This window comes from Chinchilla lanigera, unplaced genomic scaffold (genome assembly GCF_000276665.1).
Source record: "Chinchilla lanigera isolate Chin_1 unplaced genomic scaffold, ChiLan1.0 scaffold00158, whole genome shotgun sequence".
NCBI classification, from domain to species: domain Eukaryota; kingdom Metazoa; phylum Chordata; class Mammalia; order Rodentia; family Chinchillidae; genus Chinchilla; species Chinchilla lanigera.
The window spans coordinates 259440-274102 of NW_004955559.1; the positions used below are offsets into that span (position 1 = coordinate 259440).

Genomic DNA, 14663 nt, shown 5'->3' on the forward strand with positions numbered 1-14663 from the left:
TATATCTGTTTTCATGAGAAACCACTTTGAAGATATCAATATGTAATACAACAAGCATTGTTAATTCCTTACCACTCTGTTTGTAACTCTGTACTGTCTGTACTGATCCTTTGCTATTTTGTAAAATGTTGTCTGTCTGTTAGTATTTTTCACCTTTTATTTTTAAAATAATTTAAAAAAAAAAAAAAAGAAAGTGGCTTTTACTAAAATGGATGACTCCTCACTCGGGCCTCCAGAAGCACAACAGGTACAGAAAAGGAAGACAAAGCTCGACCTTTGCTCTGTGAGACTCTGAGTCACGCCCTTCTTACCTGTGCATAGAGGCACGTCCCTCAGTCAGGGCACAGCTTTTGAAAAGCAGACACAGCAAGGTTTCTTAGCCCTCAATCTGCCCAGCTTAGCTCATACCACTTGAAGACTTAGGACACCAGGATAAGACATTTTCCAGGATGTCAACTATGCTGAGAAAATCTCCAGGCCCCTAAAGTTAACGTCACCTCGGTTAACAGCCTCCTCTGACTGGGACCACCCCAAGAGAAGACAGTCATCCCATGCATATCAACCTGTCCCTCAGGTCACAGCGCTTCAACCCGACTGAAGAAGCCATGATTGAGATCAGGGGCAGCAGGACTCCGGCACGTAGCACCCCCATGTGCCAGGATGAACTGCTCTTCAGACGTGCAGCCACTGCCCTTAATCCAGTGGAAGCCTCTGCCCTGGCTGCTCCTACTGTCCTTTGTCAGAGGATCCACATGATGTTTGTCAGTGCCTCAAGCTAATGCCCTGACCATCTTCTCTTACTCATAACTAAAGCCCTCGCCCGGACATTCATGCTGTTGTTTTAGTTCTATTTCCATCATCACCACAGCAAGGACCCACATGAGCGAGTACTAGGGAGTGGAGCAACAGCCCTGCAAGCAGAAGAGGAAAACAGTGCTGAGATCCAGGGTAAAACTGCAGGTAAATGTGACCATAGGAGCCTAATGGATGCAAAGTATGATAATAAAGGTACTTGACTACACATATAACAAGCCATGGTATGCCCAAAAAAGAGAAGATAGTAAATGAAAAATAGAAAAAAACTTCCTTATTTCCTCACAGCTTGTGGGTAAGGCTGGTGCCTGTCATCTCATGCTGTCCTGTTATCTCTAAAGCAAGTCCCCACACACAACAGTGACAGCAGGAGCATATCTGAATGATGAGGAGACTCTCACGGAGCATAACAAGATGGGCCATGGTGAGAACTCCGGCCTGGCCCCGTCCTCTGAGGGGGACAGGGCTGCAGATGCACTCAAGAGCTCATCAGGTCCATGTAATGGGGCCTCAGAAAACACTTGGGGTCCACAGTGGGGAAAAGGCCCAGCCCAGCTCTGTAGGGACAGCAGCCCCAGCCTGTGCAGTGACCCTCCTGGACTCATCTTGGAACTCGACCATGGACTATCAGCTGTACCTTCTCACCTGTCCTTTATTAAATAATGCACCAGAAAGTACCAGAGTCTCCCCATGTTCTGTGAGCCAAGCTAACAGATGCCTGGGCCTGAGATGGAGAAACACATTTTTGGCTCACAGGTCAGAAGGGCAGGTGACAATGGGGGCTTCTAATCAGCCTGCCAGGCTGGGCCAGTGTTGAGGCCCTGAGCCCTCCGCCTGCAGGGTCCGGGTCACATTCTTCACAGCGCGCTCCGCTTCCAACTCTGCACTGAGCTGGGACTGAGTTGAGATCAATGGAACTGAGGAGGGGCTCAGCGGGTGTGTGAGATGTGGCTGCCACTGGGAGCCCTGCACACTTGCACATGGTTTTAGAGGAGAAAGAAAATGACCCAGGGAGACATCAGGCAAAAGGAATAGCTAGCTCACAGCCTAAGGCTGGTACCAACCTGCCTGGGGTGTTCAAACATTTGGGATTTGATGTGGCTGAAATTGGAGTACGGTGTGCCACACCAGGCCTGGTAGATGCCTAGGAGAGAAAAATACACTGGCTGTGGTGCTGCACACCTGTAAGCCCAGCACTCTGGGAACCTGAGGCAGGAGGATCTCAAGTTTGAGCCCAGCATGGGCAAGTTGATGAAGTAATGAAACTTTGACCCTCAAATTTAACAAAGATGCTTGGGATGGAGCTCAGTTAAAAGATGCTGAACTCCATCCAGGGCCACACACACAGAGAGACACAGATTGTCTTCATTCCATGTAAGTTTGCTTAATTTAATGTAGATTTAAAATACAGGAAAGAGTTTCAAGGCAAAGAATCCAAACCAGAAAGTTCATGAGATAAGAAGGGTAAGGGAAGCAAAGAGCAGTGGATTGGAGGCATCAGAACTGAGAGACAGAGAGGTTGAGAGACTGGACAAAGGCAGCCCCTCCTGCAGGGTCCCACCCTACACTTCCCTCCTTCCTCATGGCCCAGAGACCTGCTCCCTGGGCCCTCATCAGATTGGAATCAGGACAACCACGGGCCATGCATCCAGAGAGGTGACAGGTTGGGACTCTAATATTTCTGCCTTCAGGCTCTAATGTTCCAGCAACCCTAGGGCAGGCCAGCCCCCATCCCAATCCTTATAAGACCTACCAAGGCTCTGAGAGTCAGCAGCCCACAGATCACAGCCCACACAGGACAGCCGAGCCCTGAGCCCCAGGAGCTGAAGCCAGGTGAACAACCCTGCAGTCTCCCAGCACAAGGCTTGCTCTGTACTTTCCACCCTTTGAATTTCTGCCACTTTCTTGTCTCTGTCCCTCTGGGTGTGTGTCTCCCTCTCCGCCTTCCAGCATCGCTTTGACTCAGAGTACAGCCAGGGCTTTGAGATCCTCCTGCCTCCAGAGCACTGGGATTACAGGCAGTGCCACCGTGCCCAGTCCCAGTGAGGTTTTAAGAGCACAGACTCTAGTGCCCTCTCCACTGGTTACTCAGCCTGTCTGTGTCTGCACCCTCCGTGGAATAGGGATCATATCAGGACCTGGCACCGGAGATGGCTATGAAACTGAGTCACTGCGTGTCTCATGTTCATGTGATGCCTGGCACAGTGCTGCGCCTGAAACTGCGCTGAGAGTACCTTGATTTCCGCCTCAGTTTCTTTCAGCTTCATGACCATGAGACTTCTGTATCTGGGCCCCATCTTCCCTGCTCCAGGGTTCAGCCTCAGTCTCAGCGTCTCTGACTCTGTCCCTAACTGCCCCTCGTTTCTCAGTCTCCCTGCCTCCTCTGTCCTCACAGGCAGAGCTCACACTGTCTTCTCCCAGGACCTGGATGATGAATGGGCTTTTTGCTTGTCCCTACAGGGGAGGACGCACAGCAGCTGGCACAGGGTATAAAACACCCTACAGTACAGAAGGCAGAGCCCTGCACAAAGGCTCACCAGCCACCAGTCATCAGCGTGCAAAGGGATGGCTCTGTGTCTTGGGGAACAGGGGTGTCCTGTGTCCATCCCCAGCACAGCATGGATAAATATCAGCAGGGTACAGGGTGGAAAACTCTGCCCTCTGTTAGTGATCCTCAGCCAGGATTTCGGAGTCTAGGCTCCACTGGGTCCTTTCTAACTGCTCCTGGAATGGTGTGGGAGGCCCAGGAGTTACATACAGGGTCTTCTCCCCCACAGGTGCTGACATGGGGCCCACAGCAGAAGTCCTCTGGCTCTGTTTCCTGGGATGCATCATCTACACAGCTGCAGGTATCTGAGTTTGGGGTGTGTGCTAACCTGTGAGCACCCAAAATGTGCAATTCTGCCCCACCCATAGGACCCCTGGGGGTCTGCATGGCACCAGGGTAGAAACACAGCTTGTAGAGAGACAGCGACTAGATTCAGAGCCCAGCTCTGCTACTTCTTACCTGGCAAAGTTCTAATGTCTGTGTGCCTCAGTATCCCCACCTCCCACAGTAATTTAAAAGCTGTATATAGTTTATACTATAGTATAAACCCACATCCTCCCCAGACTTCAGCCCATAGGGGAGTATCCAGATGTTAGCTGTAATTAGCAGAGGGACAGCACTGTACATGGGCCTCCTGCCCCAGCTGGCAGAGATGTGTGGCAGCTGCTCCCTTCCCTGTGGCGGTCACCACTCCTGAGCCCCTGGCGAGGTGGCCCTGCAGAAGGCTGGGGTCCAGGCAGGATTACAAGTGTTCCCTGAGGGACTCTTCTCGGTGCCTGTCTGTCCACTCTGTGTGTCCAGCAGACAGAATCCGAGGTGCAGTGGCCTCTGTCCTCTGCTTGGCACAGAGATTCCTCCTGGGGAAGGGCGCCTGTGTGGTGACACTGGGTCTATGCCACCCAGGTGGTGGAACACAGCATGAAGCCTCAGGCTCAGAGGAGGGTTCTGGCCTTGGAACTGTCCTGTTTGAGTCCCAGAGGTGGAGCCGAGACCTTGTCCCTGCTTGTCCCTCCTGATATAACCCATGCTTTCGTAACCCTGATCCTCCCATCCCCTACCGGATCCATTACTGGATCCCACCAGACCCCACCCACCCACTGGATCCACTGTGTGCTCATCCTGCCCGCAGAAGCTGAGATTCCTCCCAACGAACACTGCAGTCACTTCGGTGAACACCTGCACCAGATCAGAAAACGCGTCTCTGATGGCTGTGAGTGCATTCCACACTCACGGCCCTGGCAGGTGGCCCTGTTCTACAATGGCTATCTGCACTGCTCCGGAGTCCTGGTGCGTCGGCAGTGGGTGCTGTCAGCTGCACACTGCTGGAGGAGGTGAGCAAGTGCAGATGGTGGTGACTGTGGGCTGCAGGGAGAGGGCTACACAGGGTGGGCCAGGTTGGGTCTTCTCTTGGATGGGGCGTGGTGGGCAGGGCTTAGGGTCTGAAACTGCACTGCAGTGAGGGGCAGGGCCCAGGGTGGGTTTGAGCAGAGAGGGCGAGTCTTGGCCCACGGTGGGGTTCCAACACTGCAGAGTGGCTGCACCAAGGAGTGAGCTCTAGCACCAGAGGCTGTACATGACCAGGGCTGAGACTTTGAAGCACTAGGCCAGGAGCAAGGCTGGAGCTACAGTCAAGGTTTGGCCTGGCTGGGAGATCCACTTCCCCAGGCTAGAGGAGCAGTCACGTCTTTGCTTGGAAGAGTAACCTCGTGCACCCTGGGATTGACCCGGGTATGAAAGTGTAGAGGAGGAGATGGCTTGAGAGAGGCAGGCTTGGATCTCATTCAGCCTCTAGGAGCCAGATAGTGTGGAGAAGGGACCTCTTGTCACCAGGTGTAAGGGCCCTGGGGCAAGGCGAGGGAGACAGGTGAGGACAGAGCCAGGTGGATGGGGACAGAGGTATGCACTTGGCTGCAGCTCAGGGTATAGGAAGAGAAGAGGCAAAAGCTCACCCATCAGGAGAAATTACTTAATGCCTTATTTTAAACAAATTAATACAATGCAATCATCCATGATGAACAAAATATCCACATTTGAAATAAACAGGATCCTGCTGGTGTGGGGCAAGGGCAAAGTGCATTTCAAATGCTGCCTTTCCTTCAATTTCTGATATGTTTGCATCGAGGATAGGTTGCATTAATTTTGAATTTTAAACTATTACACTGAACCACTATTCATGTTGCTTATTCTACCTTAGTGGCTCCCTCAATTAACACCTTAGACAATGCTTCTCTTACCTCAACCCTAATAGATGGGATCTGGGGTGAAGTTAGGGGTGGGGATGAGAATGGGATTTGGATGCTGTCAATGTGAGGATGAGGCTAGCACAAGGGATGGGTCTGGGCGGGGTGGAAGTTGGGATGGGAATGGGGATGGACCTTATCACGTTAAAAAAACCTTAGTTTTTGCAGGTTGATCAGGCCCGCAATCTCCCAAGCAAGTGGTCAGAGAAGTCTTAAATAAATGAGATAACTGAAATGATTTCAGGGCCCCAGGAGGATCTAACTCTCTTACACCTTAGATATTCTCTGGGTTTAGAAAAAAACTTCTCTGGGCAGCCCGAATTTATTTGGTTTTCAAACAAAGGAGGAGGATGCTCTAAAAACATGGAAATCTAGCAGGACCTTGGGGGAATTTTCCCAATAGTAAATTATGTCAATCAGGAGAACTACCTTGTTTAGGTTGGTGTTTATTGTAGGAGTGTGGAGCCTGCAGCTGCAGGCCCCTTGCAGTTAATTGTTTTGGAGCCAAACGTCCTCAGCTGTGGCCCTTATCTTGTCCTTGGAGGAGTCACAGCTGCACAGGCCAATACAGGCCTCAGCGCTGACCAGTGACTCATAGAGGTTTACTTACTATGAGTCCACTGCCCATCCCCAGACAGGGTTCCTAAGCTTCAGACAACTCACCAGTAAACATGGAAAGCCAATTGGTGAATATGAAATTCTGCTCAGAGCCACTTTCTAGTGGTCTCCAAAAGGACTGACATTGAGGATGAGTCCAGGGAGAGGCTAGTATGGGATGTGGGCCTGCACTGGAGTTTGGCCTGAAGAAAGGATTTGTTACTATGGTACTGACTTTCACTGCCCTCAGGTCCTACACCGTTCGGCTGGGCCTGCACAGAATTCAACAATGGGATGAACCAGGCAGCCAGATGATTGAGGCCAATTTCTCCGTGCAGCACCCATACTACACCCCACCTTGGAGAGACTATGATCTCATGCTTGTCAAGCTGAGCAAACCTGTTGAGTTATCAGAGACCATCCAGCCCATCCACGTTGCCACCAAATGTCCGGAAACTGGAACCGTGTGCTCCATTTCTGGCTGGGGTCGCCTATTGGATGGTGAGTTTTGTTGTCCCTATCTCTGGACTCACAAATACCTGTGGCTGTCTGCCCAGGAGTGTTTCTGACCCTGTGTCTTTTCTTTCAGGCCAGTTCCCTGAGACTCTGCAGTGTGCGTATATTCCAATAGTATCAGAAGAGTGCTGTAAAGCTGTGTATCCGAAATCCTATGGTGACAGTATGTTCTGCGCTGGTGGTTTGGACCACAGGGACTCTTGCCCGGTAAGAGACTGGGACAGGGACACAGGGATTTAAAGTGGAGATGGGGTGCAAAACCCACAGAACACATAAGGTCATGCAGGAATGAGGGGACTCAGAGAGCCTCAGGGAGACACAGATCCAAAAAGAAACAGAGAGAAGGCCCTGGGATGTAAGAAAGACAACAAGGAGACACAGGGTAAAGCAGCCATAGAGACAGGCATGGAGAGCCAGATGGAAGTAAGCAGCTGGCAGAGAGATGCAGAGTCCAGATGTTGAGAGGAGGGATGGAGAGACGCCCGGGAGGGACACTGGGATGGTCCAGGGAGAAGGAGCACAGCTGTAAGAACAGACTGGTTCACTGCATTCAGGATCCACAGCCCCACTGCCTCGCACAACTCCATACTCAATGCCAACAGCTCCCCAGCCCCCAAGTCCATGCCCACTCTCACCCTCCAAGTGAAACTCAGCCAAGGCTGGAAAAGGAGATGCAGGCAGGGGTGGAGCTCCTCAGGGGAACTTTCCAAGGCCTGGGAGGGAGAGTTGGCGGTTCAGAGGCAGGACGGTCCTTGCCTGCCTACAAGCTATGGTTTGAGTGCTTGGTTTCTTAAAGGCAGGTCCCTGCAGTTGGCCTTCGGGTCTCTGTGTCTTCTCTGTCTTGGGGTTTCACCAGGGTCTCGGTTTGCCTCCCCATCACCTCTGCCTTCTCTACCGCAAGTGTCTCTGGGCCCTGCTGGCTCTATCTGTGCTGCTTCTCTCTCCAGATCTCAATGCTGCCCTCCAGTTACTGTCCTGTGTGTTTCTCCTGATCTCTCCCTCTGCCTTTGCCTCTTTGTGCTTCTGGCTTCCTGTGTGTGTCTCCCTCCATCCTCCTCAACACCCGCCCTAACTTGCTCTTCTCTTCCCTCAACAGTCAGACTCTGGAGGCCCCCTGGTCTGCAATGGGGTCCTGCAGGGCCTTGTCTCCTGGGGACACCCTCCCTGTGGCCGACCTGGAGTTCCAGGCATCTACACCAACCTCTGCAAATTCAAACAGTGGATAAGGAAAACTATGAGGACCTCATAACCATGGGTGGTGCTACCACCAAGAATTCAACAGCACCTTCCAAACCTGTTCTTAGGCTCCATGTGTTATAAATAGCTGTTGAATTTCATTGAATCTTCTATACCAATATATTGAGATGAAATATGCCTTTCTTGTTTAGTTTTATTAAGACTGAAAGTGGAGTTATCAAGTGCAAAAAGGTGCTACGTACTTTAAGATGTTGTGACATCCTTGTGTTCCTGGGACAGCTGCTATGTGGTAGGGATACCAATGTACTTGCTCCTAATTACATGGCAAACAGCTACCCAGGGACAAGTTCTGTGCCTAAAGTTATGAGTTCAGAATGGCTGCAATGATGCTTCAGGGACCAGGACAAGTGGATCAAGTGAGAATCTAGCATTTAACCGCTCGCAGTAGTGACAGTGTTTGAGAAAGCTGAAGGTAACATAGGGGTAGATATGACCCGCAGGCATAAGCTGGGTCAGATCAGAGGAATGGAGGCATGAGGAGAAGGAGGAGGAACAAGACAAGTTGTGCTAGAAGGAGGAGAACTGACAAAAAGTAGAAGCAAAACCTTTAAGAATACAAACTGTCCTCACAAAGATGTGTTGGGCAAATACAAAGAGAGCAGAGACATTCAGTACGCAAAAAGAACCATTTGCAGTTCATGAATATAAAAATATTTCTAAAAATGTTATTATTTAAAAAGAATACAATGACTTGAAAACAGAAAGAATACAGCTAAAGCACTAACTTCTGGGGTGATGATAAATGAGAGATAATAGACAATAGAGGGGAGACAGCACATGAGGGTGAGGAGAGAGAAAGAGAAAGAAGGTGAAAAATTACACATACACACACAAACACACACACACAGGTGCCATCTCCACAAAACTAATGTCATTATTTCTATTGCAGACATATACCAATAAAAAATTAGTGAGCTAAAAATGTGGTTGATAAAGAAATACAAGTCAAACATTTAAAACTATGCAAAATACAAAAGGGTCAGATCTCCTGGCACAAATGAATACACATGAGAATGGCACACACTCACAGTTTCACACACATTCATGCACATGCATGTGCACACTCGCACCTCAGCTTCTGTGATGTCAAACAGCACAATCCACGTGCTTGGCTGTGGGAAATAGAGCAGGGGCATCATGGTGCCCTGCGCTGAGTAAGGGAAGATAATACATTTGGAGATTCTGACGCAAACAATGCTCATACTTTCCTTTCTCCTCTCTTTGCTCCCCAGGATGCTGCAGAGCAGGATGAGTTGTGTGATAGAATGCTCATTCCTGGGCCTGTGGGGACAGAGATGTGAGACAAAAAGTTCAGCAGCGGGGTGGAGAGGGAGGCAGGAGGAACATTCCAGCCACGTTTGAAAAGTGAGGGCCAAGGACAGGGGAGGGGAACCCAGCTAATGAGAGTGGCAGAGGGAGAGAGAGACAGACACAGGTACCAACAGACACGTAGGTGCCCTGAACAGGGTATGGCCGAGCTCAGCAAAGAGGAACCGAGAGAGGATGCAACCAAGGTAGGGAGAGTGAGGAGTGAGGCAGAGCTCAGGGAGGGAGGCTGAGGCCTCAGGCCGGGGTGGAACACACGGGGCACGGGAATGACAGACCTCGCCTCCAGTGGGCTTGGGCATCAACAGAATATGTCCAGCCTGGCTTTCCCACACTGGGCACAGAGGACAGAGTGGCACAGTTCTGTAGTGCAGCAGGCTTCCATCCAGACTCCCTGGGGTAGCCATGCCGGGGTTTATAAATGTGCACAGTTCTCGAGTGGTGAGAGAAAGGAGAAGCCCCTGCCTCTCCTCCTTCTCCCCTGATGGCCAGAAAAGGGCCTGGCCAACAGCCGTCCTCCCATGCTCCCTTGTTTCCCTTTGCTCCCCCTTGGTCCCCCTGGGTGCACCGAGACCGCCTGCCTCCGTGTGCTGCTGTCAACTCGAAGGTTACTTCATAGCTGCTCTCTGGGCCAGCATGACACAAGGTGCCACAAGGTTGTCACCCACAATGCCACTGTCCCACTCCCACCTCCCCAAATGCTGCTGCCACCTCTGAAGAAGTGCCAGGAAACCACCTCTCCTGAGGAAGGGATCAGTGGGCTCAGGCCCGTTATCCCTGGCCCTCAATAAGTTGAGGACACAGCGAGCCCTAATGCATGTTGAACAGTATTCTCCTGGCCATACTTGTGGAGACGTGGCACCTGTGAACCCAGCTGCAGCATCTGCGCTTGATGTAACCTGGAACTGCCACCAGGACAGCCGCAATGACTGTGTGTGCCTGAACCAGTCCAGCATGTATCTAATCTCACCACCTTAACCTTGAATTTAAACTTAGCAGTAAAACTGAATTGGGACCAAGAAGTGTTCTCAGATCAGGGACTGGAATGAGGACCAATTTGGAGCCATCAACAAGCCCAAATTTGGGCCAATCATGGGCCTCAATTTGGAGAGATTGGAAGGCTTGAATTCACAGCAATCAGCTGGGTCAAATCTGGACCAATCATAGAACTCAATTTCAACCAATCAGCAGGCACAGATTTGGGCCACTCACAGACCTGCTGCAACTATTTAAGTAGCATGGGCTGTCTACAACAGCCTTCCAAATGCTTCCTTGCATGGCAAATACTCTTGTTGGATAATTGTATATTCATGCAGAAATACATGATGCTGGGCTGGTAGACTACTCCTGATACTACTGCAGGAATCAAGTGCATAGAAGACCTGAATATGAGAGGCAAGAAGTGGAGACATTTACAAAGTCATGTAAGGTTAGTCTCCCAGATCGGCAATTGGGAATAAAGAAGATATGGGTCCCCATTGCCCAGAAATCACACTCCTGAGTAAATATGAAAATATAAGAACTTATATGCTGTATACATGATGTATGTGCTATAAGGCTTAACCTACATAGAATATATACATGTAACGTTCATGGGAGTCTTTTCCATGGTAATACTGAAACAACCCCACAGCCCAAACCAGGAAATTAGATCAATAATTGTGACATCATCATACAATGGAATATTCAGCAACATTCATAAAAAAGAATGAAACACTGAACACAGATCAAGCCTTCAGCACATGGTATTACGTGAAAACAATCACCCATGAAAAGCCACATGTTGTAGATTCCATCAATATGGACTATCCAGACTGGCAAATCCATGGGGACAGCAGATTCATCATTTCCTGGCACTGGGAGGACAAGAGAATGGGGTGACACCTGATCTGAACAGGGTTTCCTTTAGGGATGACTAAACTGTCATGAAATGAACAATGACGATGGTTGTTCCGTATCATGAACATAGTAAACATCACTGGTAGTAAATTCTGCAGTACATATGCAACCACAGTTGTTAACAGAATGAGGCTATAGAAGAGTTAAAAAACAGTGTTAACATAGCCACATGACTTCTATCCATATAAATGCACAACTGAACAATACAGATACTCTCTGTCATAAACAATGTGCACATCTCTGTGACAAGTGTAGGTGACATCCATAGGAAGGCATGTCCAGAGCTTCACTACCTCTCTGAGGGTGTCTGACTTCATCGTGTGGACCCCAGGAGCCTCCTCCAGTCTCTCACTTAGTGTTTCATTTTCCAGATGCACCCTACAGTGTGCAGTCTGGGGCTGGACTTTTTGTGACTGCAGCTGGGAGCCCAGACTAGACCATCAGGAGCATAAAGCCTGAGGCTCTGAGCCTGGTGTTCCAAATCTCAAGGTTGACTCAAAAACCCTGGGTGTGGGGTCTGTGGCCTGAATGAAGAACTTGCAGTGTAGGTTCTAGATCATGCAACCTGATGACAGGGGAAAGCTGCAGGAGCCTCAAGCTCAAAAGATCAGAACAAGAGGAAGATCAGCCAAGACAGTGCATCTGTCCAGGGAGCTGGTGCTGCCACCAGGAGGAGGAGACTGGGGCAGGAGTGAAGGCAGAACTGGACATTCTGGCACACATGGGTGGAGCTGGCCTGGGGCACCGCAGGGTCATGGTAGCCACACTTTCTGGACAAAATAAGAAGCACATATCTGTGGGAGAAATTCATTCACAATTCTGATATAGGTGTTCACACTGCCAGAAAGCCAAAAATGAGTGGATGAAGGATCAGGAAAATCATCAGAGCTGCATGTGAGCAGGATAATTGGCAGATTTGGGCTTTAAAGTAGTCAAGAGAAGAACTGTTGTATTCAGAATAAAGCACAGCTCAGGTAAGTAACTGTTAAATTCAGAAAAGTGGCATAAAGGATTCATCACACATACACAGTTGCACGGTTTTATGTGCATTGTGACTTGCAACACCAGAGGGAAAGAAGAAAACAAAGAGAGAGCATTAGAGGAGTACGAACAAATTTGACCTAGAATTCACAACATGCTTTCAGGAATGAACAGAAAATCTGAATAAAAGAGAAAACATTACATTTAAAATTAAAAATATCATTGTAAAACTATGGTTTTAAACTCTCAAAAAGCGATAAGACGCATGGACAAAGCTGAAGAGAATATTGGTGAAATGCAAGATGTGTTAGAAGAAATTACTCAGAGAGAGCGAGAGAGAGAGAGAGAGAGAGAGAGAGAGAGGAAAGCAGGTACTTCAGTGGATTTGTGGAGATACTTGGGAAGCAGAAAGAGACTGATATGGAGACCCAAGGGACAGGGAAGAAACAAACCCCTCAGTTCTTAATTTGTGACTCAGCAAAACCATGATCCTTGTTTTCTTCAGGGACAGTCTAGGACTACAAAGTGGCTTTTACTAAAATGGATGACTCCTCACTCGGGCCTCCAGAAGCACAACAGGTGGCAGAAAGGAAGAGAAAGCTGAGTCCTTGCTTTGTGAGACTCTGAGTCTTGCCCTTCTCACCTGTGCATAGAGGCACATCTCTCAGTCAGGACACAGCTGTCAAAAAGCTGACACAATAAGATTTCTTAACCCTAACCCTACTCAGCTTAGCTCGAAGAGCTTGAAGGTTTAGGACAACAGGATAAGACATTTTCCAGGATGTCAACTATGCTGAGAAAATCTCCAGGCCTAAAGTGAAGGTCACCTTGGTTAACAGCCTCCTCTGACTGGGACCACCCCAAGAGAAGACACTCATCCCATGCAAATCAAACTGGCCCTCAGATCATAAGATTTCAACCCGACTGAAGAAGCCATGATTGAGGTGAGTATCCGCAGGATCCCAGCCCATAGCACCCCCATGTGCCAGGATGACCTGGTCTTCACACCCGCAGCCACTGGCCTTTCTCCAGTGGAAACCTCTGCCCTGGCTCCTCCTACTCTCCTTGTCAGAGGACCCACTTGATCTTTGTCAGTGACTCAAGCTAACACCCTGACCATCTTCTCTTACTCATAACTAAAGCCCTTGCCCGTACATTCATGCTGTTGTTTTAGTTCTATTTCCATCATCACCACAGCACGGACCCACATGAATAAGTACGAAGGAGTTGAGCAAACAGCCCTGAAAGCAGAAGAGAAAAATGGTGGTGAGATCCAGGGTAAAATTGCAAGCAAATGTGACCATAGCAGCCTAATGAATGCAGAATATGATAATAAAGGTCCCTGACTACACATATACTAGACCATGGGATCCCAACACAAAGGAAAATATTAAAGGGAAAAACAAGAAAAACTTTCCTTATCTCCACACAGCTTGCGGGTAAGGCTGGTGCCTGTCATCTCATGCAGTCGCCTTCTCTCTGAAGCAGGTCCCCACACAGAGCAGTGACACCAGGAGCATATTTCAATGATGAGGAGACTCTCAGGGAGCACAGCAAGATGGGCCGGGGTTCCCCGTCTTCCCTATCCTCTGGGGGGACAGGGCTGCAGATGGAGTCAGGAGCCAGTCAGGCCCACGTGATGGGGCATCAGAAGACACTCAGGGTCCACAGGGGGCTAAAGGCCCAACCCAGCTCCATGGGGACAGCAACCCCAGCCTGTGCAGTGACCCTCGTGGACTCACCCTGGACCATGTCACTGTGCTCTCAGCTGTACCTCTTCACCTGCACTTTATTAAATAATACATCAGAAAGTGCAGGGTCTCCCCATATTCTGTGAGCCAGGCTAACATGTCTGGGCCTGGGATGGACAAACAGATTGATGGCTTGTGGGTCAGAAGGGCAGATGACAATGGAAGCTTCTGATCAACCTGCAATGCTGGGTAGGTGTTGAGACCCTGAGCCCTCAGCCTGTGGGACCCAGGTCACATCCTTCACAGCGTGGTTGGCTTCCAACTCTACACTGACTTTGGGCTGAGTTGAGCTGAATGGTAGTGAGGAGGGAACTGGGCAGATGTGCTAGATGTGGCTGCCTCTGTGAGCCTTGCACACTTGCACATGGTTTTAGAGGAAAAACAAAATGACCCAGGGAGACATCAGGCAAAAGGAATAGCTAGCTCACAGCCTAAGGCAGGTACAAACGTGTCTGGAGTGCTCCAGGATTTGGGATTTGGTGTTGCTGAAACTGGAGTACGCTGTGACACACCAGGCCTGGTAGATGCCTAAGACAGAAAAATACACTGCCTGTGGTGCTGCACGCCTATAAGCCCAGCTCTCTGGGACTGAGGCAGGAGGATCTCAAAATTTGAGCCCAGCATGGGCAACTTGACAAAGTAATGAGACTCTGACTCTAAATAAAATTTTAAAAAGATACTTTGGGACAGAGCTCAGTAAGAAGATGCTGGAGTCAATCCAGAGCCACAAACATG

The 14663-nt window shown here is 49.5% G+C and overlaps 1 protein-coding gene across 1 annotated transcript in view; it reads left to right on the top strand.

Annotated features, from left to right (window-relative positions):
- Window positions 1-14663, top strand: part of LOC102014954 — a 74723-nt gene that overhangs the window by 34137 nt on the left and 25923 nt on the right. The window contains exons 3-5 of the mRNA XM_013508942.1: window positions 6449-6699; window positions 6788-6921; window positions 9204-9268. Coding sequence (XP_013364396.1) covers window positions 6449-6699; window positions 6788-6921; window positions 9204-9268 — 450 coding nt within the window. The remainder of the gene's footprint in view (window positions 1-6448; window positions 6700-6787; window positions 6922-9203; window positions 9269-14663) is intronic.